The 14,371-nt window shown below is 41.5% G+C and overlaps 2 protein-coding genes across 2 annotated transcripts; both read left to right on the plus strand.

The window, feature by feature from the left end:
• Positions 1-2,583: 2,583 nt before the first annotated feature.
• Positions 2,584-7,672, plus strand: LOC111649474 (lecithin retinol acyltransferase-like). The gene is made up of 2 exons (XM_023399220.2): positions 2,584-3,269; positions 6,096-7,672. Exons 1-2 carry the CDS (start codon positions 2,697-2,699, stop codon positions 6,246-6,248), a joined length of 726 nt encoding a protein of 241 aa, XP_023254988.1. The 5' UTR covers positions 2,584-2,696; the 3' UTR covers positions 6,249-7,672.
• Positions 7,673-9,854: 2,182 nt separating this feature from the next.
• On the plus strand, positions 9,855-13,485 carry LOC111649477 (lecithin retinol acyltransferase-like). Its single transcript, XM_023399225.2, has 5 exons — positions 9,855-10,130; positions 10,218-10,323; positions 10,580-10,654; positions 10,729-10,881; positions 13,218-13,485. The coding sequence occupies exons 1-5, from the start codon at positions 9,916-9,918 to the stop codon at positions 13,371-13,373; spliced, it is 705 nt and encodes a 234-aa protein (XP_023254993.1). The 5' UTR covers positions 9,855-9,915; the 3' UTR covers positions 13,374-13,485.
• The last annotated feature ends 886 nt before the right edge of the window (positions 13,486-14,371 follow it).

A 14,371-nucleotide genomic window follows, 5' to 3' on the forward strand; every position in this document is an offset into this window, starting at 1 on the left:
ACACACACACACACTCACACACACACACTCACTAAGCAGTCAGCTGTCACTCAGCTCCATTCACCTTTATGCAGCGACTCAGTCGGGGTCACATCAACACTCACATTCAGCAGCCAAATCTCATCCATCTACAGTCATTCAACACCACTCAGCAGGGGTGGTGTTTATGTGTGTGTGTGTGTGTGTGTGTGTGTGTGTGTGTGTGTGTGTGTTTGAGGGGGGGTTAAGTGAAGGATCAGTGTGTGTTTGTTTCCATAATCTGCCCTTAATCCCAAAATCCTCTTCCTCCCTGCAGAGGAAAGAGAAGAAAAGCAGGAGTTTGATGAATGAGTGAGTGACAGAAATGAGAAGCTTCAGTCCTCATTGTAGCAGCTCAGTGGATTCCTCCTCCTCCCTCCTCCTCCTCGTCTTCCTCCTCCTCCTCCTGCTGCTGACGGTGGCGTCCAGCATCATTCAGACACTTGGACGACACTTGAAGCTGCAGATGACTAAAACGCTGCTGGTGTTTCCTTTGTAAACGGCTTCATTGAGATTCCTGTGAAGAGTCTGTTTGTTCTCAGGCTGAGAGAAGCTGCAGCAGCACGGCGATGATGACGGTGATGACGGTGATGACGGTGATGGCGGTGATGACGGTGATGATGACGAAATCCTGCCAACGGTCGCAAATATTGCAACAGCATTTCTGTTATGAGACATCATGGTGTCCGGTGTTGAAATATCAAAGTTAAATCCACTCATATTTCTGTTTTTAGTTGCTCCCAGGCTGCAGCACACCTGAAAACACACACACATACATGACCAGGTAAACTGCTGTAAACAGGAAGTAGATCGTCCACTCTGTAGTTGATTAGATGCACAAAATACTACGTACACGGAACAACAAAGACAGTTGTAGCATTGAAACAGAAAGTAAGTGAACAACAGCTGCAAAGACAACAACGTCAGTAACACTGTCATTCATCATCATGTTGTATTCACCACTGGTCGTCCAGGCTGATGACAGCCAATCAGGAGAGACCGTGGGTGAGACACAACTGCAGAGTTTCCAAATTAAACAGGGTCAGCAGTTTCTGAGAGTCTCGGTTTTCGGCGCTGGAAAACTCCAGTCGTGTGGACGGGAGGAGAAAACGCAGGAAAGGAAATGAAATCGTCGTCGCGTGGACGGAGCCATCGTCAGATCCACTCGTGGCCGAGTGACGGGGCGGTGACATTACGTCTGTTAACATCTGGCATTCAGCCTACATCATGAGTTTAAGGGTTAGGGTTAAGAGTAATGCGTTGTCAAGGTTGCTAGGCGACAGGACCCGGTGAGGGGCGGCACAGCTGGTGACGCAAAGCATTTTCAGGTGTGTCGGATACATCTACATTTAAAATGAGTGATGGCCGACAAAGTTAGAGGTTAAAGAAGGTCGTCTTCGCAGCTCAGACCTGAGATCACTGAGCTGATCCACGTCATCACTCTGTGTTTTCACATCATTCACACTCTGGACGCTGGTTCTGAAAAGCTGTGTAAAATGACTCGTCAGTGGATTTAAATGACTGGATGTCTGAGGCTGACGACGACGACAGACTCCAGGTCGTCGGTGAGTCACTGGACGCAGGAGAATAAATCAGTGCAACAGCCCTTTAATCATCTGAGAAGCAGCTTCACACAGAGCTGGGAGTCTGTGTCGTCACCAGCCTCAGCAAAGAGCTGAGGCTGCAGTTCACACAGCTCAGTGTGTGTGTGTGTGTGTGTGTGTGTGTGTGTGTGTGTGTGTGTGAGTGACATTTGCTGTGGTGGAAATTATGAGTGCATTTGGTCGGCTTTGAGTTAAGAGAGTTGTGTGTGTTCTTGTACTTATGTCTCTGTGAGGAACACTTTGAGTCCATACAGTAAAAACCATCTGCAAGAAAAATCATCCTCCAACAAACCACAGTGTGAACTTTCTAAAGCTGTGTTTATGTTAAAGCTCCATATTTTCTTCTTCAGTGTTTTACTTGAAGTGTTGATCCATCAGAAGATATAAAAACTATCTCAGTGTAGTTTTACATCTCCTCTCTCAGGCTTCTCTCTGCAGCTCTAGTAACAACAGGTCGGTGAGCCAATCAGAAGAGAGGAGGCTCTGAGCCTCTCTTCTGATTGGCTGACTGTTTTCTGAGTGATCCAATAAAAATAAAGCAGATTTCAGGTAAAAACACTCAGAGAAACCAAATCCTGCAAGGTTTGGATGGTGGGTCCAGGTGGGCGGGGCTTGGTGACTGCTTTGTTGTGACATCACAAAGTTCCAGAAGTCCTGACGGCTGGTTTTAAGGCTCAGTTTCTGAATACAGGCTGTGTGCATTTCTCTGTGGACTGAGGCTTTGATACTTTCACAGTATTAATATAGAAGCTAGAGCTGATCTATAATCACACTACACATGGACACACACCTTTACACTGGAGGAGCTTTAATAGTCACATTATTTTAATTCCTTGCACCAGAGAAAATAAAGACCAACTTGTTCATGTCTCTCCCTCCTCACCTCTCAGCAGCTCTAACGTCACACGGTCCTCCTCCTCTTCCTCCTCCTCCTCCTCCTCCGTCTCCAAACTTCCCTGGAGGAAGAGAAGTCTTCAGAGAGGAGAGAGGGAGGACAGAGAGAAGTAGAGCAGACGCGAGTCAGACAGATTTCCTCTCTCTCTTCTGTCCTCTGAGTTTTTCTTTGCTGCAGACATGTTGGACACACTCACCTTCCTCCTGGAGAAACTCTTCCTCCTCGCCCACATCAAGCTCTCCAGCCTGCTGCCTCCTCTGGCCAGAGAGCGCGGAGACCCGCCGCTCACCAGGCGCTGTGAGCGGGATGACTCTCCGCCGCAGCCCGCCGGAGCTCCGCAGAAGTTTCAGCGGGGGGACCTGCTGGAGGTCCCGCGGACTCTCTTCACCCACTTCGGCATCTACCTGGGAGACAACCGGGTGGCGCACCTCATCCCGGACATCCTGCCGGTGCTGACGGCCGACAGCCGGCAGATCCAGGAGATGGTGACCAACACGCGGCTGCTGCTCGGGGTGCTCTCCAAGCGCGCCAGCATCCGGGTGGACTCGGTGGAGGACTTCGCGTACGGAGCCGGGATCCTGCTCAACGCCATGGACCGGGCGGTGCGCCGGAGCCCGCTGTCCGGGGAGGAGGTGGCCCGGCGGGCGGAGCGGCTGGTCGGCACCGTGTCCTACAGCTTGCTGTGGAACAACTGCGAGCACTTCGTCACCTACTGCCGCTACGGGACGGCGCAGAGCCTGCAGACAGACCAGGTGAGAATTTGGCGCTTTTTACGCGAGGATTGCAATCGGCGGTTTTGCGAGCCGAGGTGGAAGTGGTCTGATGGTTCTGGTCCCTTCATCAGCTCATCGGTGCACGTGAAGGTTTTCTTGCAGAACTTTACTGTGGTTTAAATGAAGGGACATCAGCATCTGCACGGTCCAGCTGCAGGAGTCAGGCAGGCGGTCTGCAGCCTCATAAAATACACAAGCTCCAATGAACCAGTGAGTTCCTCACAGTTCTGCTCTGGTTCGGTTTGTTTAGAGGCTGTGAGGAGGTTTTATCTGCTGCAGCCGGTAAAGGAGGAAAAAGAGTTTCATTTAGTAAGTGTTTGTGCAAACCTGACAAAAGAAATGAGAAAAATAATGCTATAACACAAAGTTCAACAGTCTGTAAACGATCCATTAAGTCAATGTAAACTCAGTACAGAGCATCACGCACGTTACTTTACACTTTAACTCCACTACATTTATGTGACAGCTGCAGTTACAAGTTACTTTTCCCTTAAAGCTCCTCCAGTGTAAAGGTCTGTGTCCATGTGTAGTGTGATTATAGATCAGCTCTAGCTTCTATATTAATACTGTGAAAGTATCAAAGCGCTCAGTCCACAGAGAGATGCACACAGTCTGTATTCAGACACTGAGCCTTAAAACCATGCAGAGAGGCTCAGAGCCTCCTCTCTTCTGATTGGCTCACTGACCGGTTGTCACTAGAGCTCCAGAGAGAAGCCTGAGAGAGGAGATGTAAAACTACACTGAGATGAACCACAAATATATCTTCTCATGGATCAACACTGCAAATAAAACACAGAAGAAGAAAATATGGAGCTTTAAAATGAACCATGGCGAGTTTATAAAAAACTTCACGTGTCATTTAAGATTAAACCAACCCGTCTGACCTCTTACAATAACTCCTTCCCTCTCCAAACCTCTGACATTGTTTCATTTCAAAACAATAAAACAATCCAATATTTCCCATGAATCATCTCACGACCCCTCAGATTCATCTAATGACCCTTTGGAGGGACCCGACCCCTAGGTTGGGAACCATCTCCACCTGGAGCAGCTACAACAGTTACATGCTGCTGAAGCGTCAGTGACTCAGCATTATTAATGCCATTTATTATAGCATAAAGACGTTTGCTCATTGGTCTTAGTGCTTGTGATCGTTCTGGTGCAGAAGGTTAAAAACATCAACGTGAAACGAGCTGCTGTGGCTCCGCCTCCTCCCTCCGCCTCCGGGTCACGTCGTGAGTGTTTGAGTGAGAGAGGTTGTTTTTAAACGAGAGGAAAATCTGGGTCGCTGCTCGGAAAAGTCCGGAGAACAAGAGCTGCTTTCAGACTGGAAACCAGACTGCCAGAGACCAAACAGCAGCAGAGAGTCAGGGTCAGTGCAGGCTGATGATGATGATGATGATGATGATGATGATGATGATGATGAAGGAGGCGGCGGAGAGGCTCCTGCACTGTTTTTGCCTCTCATCTGTTCCAATAAAGGATGATTAAAGAGTAAAAACCCAGAAGGTCATTTAAAAACACTTAATTTCCCAGAATCCTCAGATTCAGAAACATTCAGTCTGCTCTGCACCATAACAAAGATTGTAACCCATTTCCCATGATGCATTGAGCTGCTTCTTCTTTGTTTTATTTTGAAAACAGAGCTTCACCAGTTAAAAATCTTTTTTATCGTTCGATGGACGGAATATTTGTGTCTTTGGGGACAATATCGACTAAATGTCCTCTGTCTTGTTTTGAAGATGCAGTAAAGCTCGTGTTGTACTTTCTGCACCCGCGAGAGTCCGCGTTAATATATTGATAAAATATCGGTAACTGAAATTGTTAATAAATAACTATATATAGTGAGAGCTACTGAATGTTAATACACTGAATGGATTTGCAGAAAAAAATGGGTTTAATTTCAGTTAGCTGTGAAAATATGGGTATATACATACAAATATATGTATATATATATATTTATACATTTGAACTTAAATCAAAATAAAAGCCGTCCTCTGTTACTCTTCTGTTGATCTAAGTCAGAGAATGAAAATCGGCATCATGTCTATTTCTTGTTAGAAGTTTGTCTCAGACATATTTAAAGTGTAAAATGTGGGGGATGTGAGGGGGCGTGGCCTGTCTGTGCATTCATACCCTGTATCAACCCCCCCACTGACCCCCACCCCCTCAGCAGAGAGACTTTCCCCTGATCGAGTTTCACTTCCTGTAATTGCTAACCTAAACGTCTGACCTGGCTGCAGCCGAGGACTCACATTCTGCTTCCTACAGGTTCATTAAAGCGTCAGGGTGGGGGGTGGGAGGCAACAGGAGCTCTACCAGGGGCCTCAGAGGGCCCCACAGTAAAATAAACAACAGGTCAATTATATTCTTGGATCTCTGACCAGAGGTCGGCTCACTGAGAGCCTGACGTTTTCTTTTCTTTTTTTTTCTTTTGGTAAATCGTGTGTTCTTGTTTGTCTTGGATAAATCAGGGATTTCCCCCGACACACACCCATGTCCCCGTTGTAGGCACGTTTTAGAACTACAGCTCCCACAATCCTGTGTGAACTTGCATTAGATCTTATTGGCTTAGGGGTAAAATTGAAAGAGAAATATTATTAAATAAATAATGTTGACGTCATAAGAATTAAAATAGCAACAATTTATCTCACAACTTCTCTTTACATTTTTTATTTCCCCTTTTAATTTGAATTCTTTTGCTGCTATAAAATAAAAAGATTTTCTATAATATTTATTAATAATAATAATAATAATAATAATTATATTTTCCCCTGTTGTCACCCCCAATTCTTTTCTCTCCAGTTCTGTGAGTGGATGAAGTCGCTGATCCGGGACCGGCGTAACGTCCTCCTGACGGCGCTGCTCGGGCTCCTGTCCATGGTGTGTTTGGGAATATCCTCCAGCACTGCCCTGCCCACCATCCTCATCCCCTTCACCCTGTGGATGGCCAGCTAGAAGCTTCAGGACGATACCCGCAAAAACGGGCCAAGCCGCCATGTTGGAAGACTTGTAGAAAGGACGTAGTCGTCTGCAAACAATTTCATATGTTAATGAAGCTAAATCCATACGTAGCTCTTTTCCTGCTGCACAGGAAGCAACTGGTTTTAATGTCTCTGTTTGGTTTAGAACAAATGGGTGAAAAAGAGACAACTTTAAAACAATTAAAGGTTTGTGGTTTTCCAACTTTAATCTATGTTAAAGGGACCAAAGATCATTTATTAATTACTCATTTTTACTAAAGCTACAGGTTTTATTAAGAATGTGAATTTGTTTTTGTCAGTCCTCCAACATGGAGGAATATCTTTTCCAAACAAGACAGAAAACTGTGGATTTGTATACAAAACAGACATTTTTTGCAGAATTTTTTATTGAAATATTTCATATTTTTTATATAAAAAAAGTACTGATCATTTGAATTAGCTGTGATGATGCTGTCAGCCAATCCCGTGTTGGGAGAAGTTATTCTACATCTGCGTCCAGTTCAGTTCAACCTTTAAAGGATCAGTCTGGTGTTATTCTGTATTTTCCTTATTGTCTAAAACAACAGTGTGTCCGACGCTCAGCTCCAAACCCAATGGTTCACACTGAAGAAGTAAATCTTTCAAAGCATTTAAAACACAAATATATAATTTATTTTAAAGACCATGTAATAATATGTGTGACTAACAGCTGGTCAAGATGAAAATTATAGAATATCACCAGCGCCTGTTTCCTGTTTTTAAACACATGACTATTACCTTTAATTTAAAAAAAAGAAAATTAAGTTTTGATTGAAAAATCAAATGTTCTTGGTCTTATATACGTGAAATAACAGGCTTGGTCTCGGTTCCCACATATTTTTGGTGTTCATTAGGAGAAAATTCAACATTTTCCGCAACTGTTCAAGAAGCATAAAACCCTGAAACCGAAGGAAAACCATAAAGAATGACCCAGATGGCAGTTAAGAGGGTTTCATATGATGACAACAAAAGTCTTAACAGAAAATCATCTATTTACCAGCTTTTTTCCACAGCTCGTAACCACATCTTGGTTTTGAAAGCCCTGGAAAAAGCTTGTAAGTGAAGCATGAGTTAAAGGTTTTTATTTAGTTCTTGTGACACTACTACCACGCTCAGCAGTTTTTCTGTTTTCATTCCACCCCCGACTGAAATCTGTTCAGTTTTTACACATGTAAACTGAGAAAAACAAATCAGTTTCTTTCCCTTGTAGATCACAATGTTTTCATTTCAGCCCCGAAGCTCTTCTGTAAATATCTGTAGATATCCTTCACGACCTGATTGTTTTCTAACAGTCACAAACTTTTGTACAGAATTTATTTTTTACAACGCTGTAACACTTTATACTGTTTTTTTAATGTAAATAAAGGAAGTGGAAATAGAGTGGACATGTTGAATTCTTTGATTTTGAAATGTGTCCAGCATTTAAAGTTACTAAATCACTCTTTAAATAACTCATCAGTGAATAAGCATCAGCTGCATAAATACTGTTATAGGTCATGAGCTGATACTTCACTCGCTTTCTGTTTACTTCCCTTCATACACGTTGGAGAATCAGTGTCAGCGGATCAGGTAAAGTTTTCAGGTACTGAAAATAGACTCTGGACTCTGTCGCCCTCTACTGGCAAACAGTGGGAACAGCCTGAGGCCTGCTGTTCACTGTATGTGGTGTCCTGCAGCAAACATAAATCACATACTGGTCTCTGTGAGGGCACTAATTAGCAAAAGCTAAATGTTATTTTTGAGGTATTTTGATATTTAACTACTCTGTTGAGTTTTGTTTTTGTAATAGATCTGGTTTAAGCCATTGAATATTGTTTTTGTAATTATAATTGTTTAAAATAAAAAGCTGCCTCTGTGCAGCTGACTAGCAGTTAGCTAACTTTGTGTATTTGGTAGCTATCTCACTCTGAATCATCATTTTCACACATGAAACAACCTTTTAACTAGATATTCTTCAAGATGTTGTGAGGAAAATAAACGTGTTGTGGAACAGAAGGATTGTTACGTAGCTAAACAGCTAACTATTGTAGCTAGCTAGGAGATATTAGCTAATTAGTGCAGTAACCATGGCTGTCCTTGATGAAACTATGTCTCTAAAAACAATGAGATCTACACTGTAAAAAAGAAATCTTAAAAAATGGTCAAATGACCAAACAAAAACTGTTAAATTAAAGTAAAATATCCTAATTCAAATAAAGTGTATAAACAATAAATGTACAGAACGTTTCATTAATATTTCTACAGAGAAAAACTGTTATTTTACAGATTTCTCCTAATTCATTAAGATCAAACATAATGTATGTTACTTATTAGGATTAAAAAAAAAGGCAAATAGTATGATGAACTGTATATATTATGTACTGTATAGAAGCACATAGAACTTAACATAAACTTGGATTCATTCATTCATGGTGTATTGCTTGGTATTACAAGCAGTTATATAAGTTTATAAGTTTATATTATTTTGTCCAACCCATTTATATCAACAAAGATATGCTGAATAACAGAAACACCTCTGTATAAACAGTATAATCTTCATGAAGGACTGTTGTATGTACATTAATAATTATCAGCTGTGTGCAGGGGCTGCAAAGAGCCTGACTGACGTTGCTTAATAATAATAATCCTGACGCTCAGTCAGCTCCCTGTTGTTCTGACGTTTCTGTGACTCAGTTCGATTCTGAATAGCAGAAGTAGAAGAGGTAGACAGTGACTTCAGCATCTGTCCTCTGTTGTTTCTGCTTTTATTACTGCACTTTCTACTTACTTTACTGCCCTAAAGTCCTGTTTTAACAGATTCTTTCAATTGTTGACTGAATATGTATTTTGTGTTTTTTATGTTGTTGTTTTTATTACATCATATTGTTATAATTTCTGTTCAGTTTTATTTTTGTCATGAATCCTTTTTGTGTGTCTCTGCTGGGACATACGTCTTCTCTTCTGCTGGTATGTTTTATTGAGTCTATGGTCGTTCTTTATCCTCCACAGCTACAGGATACTATTCTCTCTATATATATATATATATTATGGCTGCATTATCCCATCCAGAGGAAATATTCAACACATTTTCATAAATTTCATCCTGACATATTTTGCATCTTTTGGAAACTTTGGATCTCCAACTTTCCTGTTACAAACAAATATGAGAAATGAATTGAAATAAATAAATTGAAATAGATTTTAAGCAGTTTGTAGCTACATGTGCTTCAGTCTTAGGAGCAGAGCTTTGATTCTTTTTTAAAGAATTAAAACTCACAGCTGGAAAATAAATAATGAAATGTTGTGACGAAGCTGTAGTGAAGCTTTATGGAGGTTTGGCCACAACAACAACTTGGTCAGGTTTAGGGAAGGATTGCAGTTTGGGATAAAATGAGTATGTTGTTTAGGTTGGAGTACGTTTATCGTCATGGTTACAGTAACAGACACTTCACTTTGTTGACTGTTTCTTTTTGATCAGAGTTGTTTTTATAATGTTGCTTTCCTCTCAGGACCTGAAACACCCGGCGCTGGACCTCGACCAGCCTCGGTGGCATTTCCCATAATCCCCTCTCTGCCCCTCCCACCCAGAGAATAAAACCACCTGTGAGGTGACGACCACATTTCCCTCTCCTTCTCCTCGCGCCATGTTTCCTCTGCAGCTGCTCGCTCTGCTCTTCATCTCCACGCCGAGTCACGACCCGAAAGAGAAGGGGAGGAAGAAGGAGAGAGAGGAGGAGGCTGACGGAGGGAGAGGAGAGAGGATGAAGAGTAAGTATGACCTGATGTTCAGGAGGGGGGACCTGCTGGAAGTGCCCAGGACTCTGTTCACACACTTTGGGATTTACCTGGGGGCGGGCAGGTGAGTCTGACGGGCCGTGGACATCATGATGCTCCGATCTGATTGGTCAAAGATGCTAATTTAATTTTTATCCTGTCTTCTCTCCAGAGTAGCTCATTTCATCCCAGACATCATGCCCGTCGTCTCCAGTAACCAGTGTCGAATCAAGCAGATGGTCACCAACAGCAGACTCCTGCTGGGAGTCCTGGCCAAGGTACTGAAGCACCATTCAACCCAGTACACAGACTGGGAGTCACGTCATGTTTCACTACGTTTCCATGACAGCTGAGCAAGGGCAGTTTAAAAGCCACTGAAAAAAGTGGAGAAATAATGGTTGCAAAGAAATGAAAGAAATATGAATTATTGTTGATGTTTCACAGTCTTATCTTCACCTGGGGTGGACAGGTGTCTGTTGGTAATGTCTGTAGTTCTTCACAGAATAATACGGTGTAGATGTGTTTCTTCCTCAGTGTGGCAGCGTGAGAGTGGACTCAGTGGAGGACTTCGCCTACGGATCAGAGATACTCATCAACACCACGGACAAGGTGACCCGCATCAAACCAGAACCCTGTCCGGCTGCTTCAAAACCACAATCATATCTGTTACCACCTCTGTCCAGGTGTGCAGCCGCCCGGCGCTGCGGGGGGAGGAGGTGGCCGTCAGGGCGGAGAAGCTGCGGGGCGACGTGTCCTACAGTCTGCTGTGGTACAACTGCGAACACTTCGTCATGTACTGTCGCTACGGCACCGTCGTGAGCTTCCAGACGTTCCAGGTGACGCAGACACTAAACCTAAAAATGAAGTCTGAAGAATTAGCTATTAGCACTTCCTGTTTACTATATACCACTGGATGTACAGACAGCTGTCACCACCACTGTGATACTGAGGTTAAAAACATGATGATTATAAGTTCTGCACTCATAACTAGATGTTTTATTTCTATGATTTCTGGACATTCGGTCATGATGAACATCAGAGAGATTGAGATTATCGGAAAGTATAAATCACATTGAATCTAAAAATATGTGTTTCATGTTTGTGCGTTCAGATTTGACTGAGTTATGATGCATTTTTTGATTTTTAAAGTAGGCTTTTTTAACTGCAGGAAGTAACCTCTTGTGTGCACCTGTCCATTTTCCCTCGGCTGAAAACCTCTGGAATATATCCAGAAGTTTTGTGTGTGGAAACCGCCTTGAGTTTTCAGAACAAACCTAGAAAAGCAGCGAGCTCCCACCAGTGTACAATACTGTATTTAAACTCTTCGCCTGGACTATGCTGCATATTTAATAAACGGCTCACAGCTAAAGGTCAGACACATTTAGCTGCGAGGCGTTTATTAAAGCCGATCACAGATCAGACCAGCCTGCCTCTTTAATTGGGTTAAACCTCTCTGTTGCAGCAACTTCCGTCAATGAAAGCTCCTATTGTTTCTGTGCTATTGTTCTCAGCTGCAGATGGTTGTCTCATTGGACCTGGGATTTGCAGCGTGTGATTAAAAGAGTGACAGAGTGTAATTGTGAAATAACGGAGCAAACAAGTGGCTGGGTTTCACACTGATGGACAGAATAAGCAGGAGAGGGAGGGAGAGGAAATGAGAAGTGGGCAGAGAAAGATGGAGGGAAGAGAGAGAGAGAGAGAGAGCAGAGCAGACCGGAGGCGTCTCAAGTGGAAGTTTTGGTGAAATTTCAAAGCTGATTTTTTTTTCAAGTAAAGCAGCTTTTGGAAGCTTAAAGAGTCAAATACCTTCAGTTTGTGTAAAAACCTAAATTCTAGTTCAGTACACTAATGAATGAGTCTGTGAGTTGGGAAACAGACTTTTTCCTGATGAAACTGCAGCGTCACACTGAACAATACGAAAATACTGGAAGTTCAATAAGCTGATACACAAATATAAAAGGAATTTAAATGTTGATAATAAATAGACTAGAGTAATTTTCATTGATTATTTTGAACGTTACAGATTCTCAGATATGAATATTTTCCAACTTGATTCTGTTTCTTTAGGAATTATTAAAGGAGCTATTTGTAGGTTTTGTTATTGCTACATAGCTAACATTAGCATTAGCAGCTGTTTATTTACCGGTCTAGAAGAAACTTCATTCCTTTACTCACCAACAGCTCTCTCCAGAGGTCGAAAGTTGTTTTGCTTCTGTTACTATCACTTTTTTTTCTTCTACTGAAGTTAGCATGCTAACCAGCTAGCCCTGGCCCAAGTCACTGTAGTCCCCAGTCTGCCCTGACCGAGCAGCTGCTCAGAGGACGCATTATAACCTCAGCTAGTAAACAGCTGTTAATGCTAACACTAGCTATGTAGCACTAGCAAACATGTACATATAGCTCTTTTAAGGCTTTTGGCTCTGACTAGTATTTGTTATCATATCTGACATTTGATGGGCCAGAAGGTTATCAGAAAAAAACAATGATTTGTAATAATAACAATAAAGATATATATATATATATATATATATATATATATATATATATACATATAAACCAGTTTAGATAAAAGAGGAATAACATGTGACCTTGTATCACCCCTGACCTTTAACAATTTCTTTTTTGCTGTAACTGTATATCACCCAGTAGAATAACATGTTTACACCCTCAGTGTGGAAGGCTAATGAATAAATGCTCCATAGACTCTTTATTAAGTTTTGATTTATAACATATTTGAAGCAGGAAATGAAGCTCATTCATCACTGTGTGTAAATGTCAGTGATAATAAGACGATGTAACTACTCCATCTAGTGGTTAGTTATGGTTCTGACTTTAAACTCTGTTCCAGGGTTAAACATGTCGGAAAATCATGGATTTATTCTTATTGATAAACAGATGGGCATGAAGACAGAAAACAAACCAGATGATACCAGAGAACAAAAGACAAGAAACAAGAGGCAAAAACAGATAGTAAAAGTATCTAAAGGTGCATCTGGAGTAAGTTTAAGTCAGTTTCTTTTTATGATTGTGGAACTATAATATGGAACTATATAAGTAACATAATCTTTATCACCATATTTTATTCCAGTTTACTTCTCGAGGAAGAATTTCCCCTCGTTGACATGGATTATCAGCTGTTAAATGTGTTTTTTTTTTCTCTCCTCTTCATCAGTTCTGCAAGACTGTGAGGAAGCTGTTGCTGAGCCGGCGTGTTGCCAAGGTGACCGCGGTGCTAGGGGCGTGTCTGTTGCTCTACCTGAGAGCTGTGAGCACCTACGCCACCCTGCTGGCCGTCCTGCTGCCCTTCCTCATATGGATGGCGTCGTAAAGTTTGCGGTCCGTGGAGGTCTGCAGTCTAACACTGTGCAAATTACACATGAGAATAATAATTGAAAATGTACATTTATGACCCGAGTCTAATAAAGATTGTATTTTTCTGAGAGTCTCGGATTTTTTTTTCTCATTACAACATTATAAATTTAATTATTTTTACTTTTTTTCATGTCTTCTGTTTTACTTTATTTTATTGCATTTCTCCTTTTTTTTTTAAATTTATTTTATTAATCATATTGCATTTAATTCTTATTTTATTGCATTTTTATTTTATTATGTTAGTCTTACTCAGTTATTTATTTTAGTTTATTTCTGTTTATTTGATTTATCATAAATTTAACTTAACTGTCTTTATATTTTGTTTTATTTTATTAAATTTTTTCGTTTTATTTTATTATTCTTATTTTTTTCTTACTCATTAAATTTCAGTTTGATTGGATGTGTTATTTTATTTTATTTTATTTTATTTTATTTTACAAGAGGAACGTAACAACATGTTGTCCCGCCTCCTGTGTCCAAGACGCCCGTGCTGATTGGCTCAGACGGGATCAGCTTCACGTCAATCAAAATCTCGAGAAGTTGGCAGGTTGTTGACAGGTTGACAGGTGAGGAGTTTTTTTTCCCCGACGAACCTTTAATTGAACTGCACAACATTTTCTATGAAGTGTCGCTGTTTGAGATTTTATTCCGGTTAAGAAGAAAACGTTTTACTCTGAGGACAAATGGCGAGAGACAGAACCGGTGAGAGGTTTGTTTCGGCGTAGTTAGCTAACAAGTTAACCGTTGGCTTGATAAACGGCTGGAGGAAGTTTTGCGGGGAAGCTAATGTTACCGTTATTTCGCTATAGAGCCGCTAGCATAAATATTAGCTAAGTTAACGGCAGCTAGCTTTTAGCTGGTTGTGTTATTTTGTGGACGTTTTTACCACTTGGATATATTAATATCTTAGACATACCGGTTAGAAAGCTAACATTAGTGTTGCTACTGTTGCTA

Source organism: Seriola lalandi, unplaced genomic scaffold (assembly GCF_002814215.2).
Source record: "Seriola lalandi dorsalis isolate HSWRI2012SDOR001 ecotype SW California unplaced genomic scaffold, Sedor1 jcf7180002050960, whole genome shotgun sequence".
Lineage (NCBI taxonomy): Eukaryota > Metazoa > Chordata > Actinopteri > Carangiformes > Carangidae > Seriola > Seriola lalandi.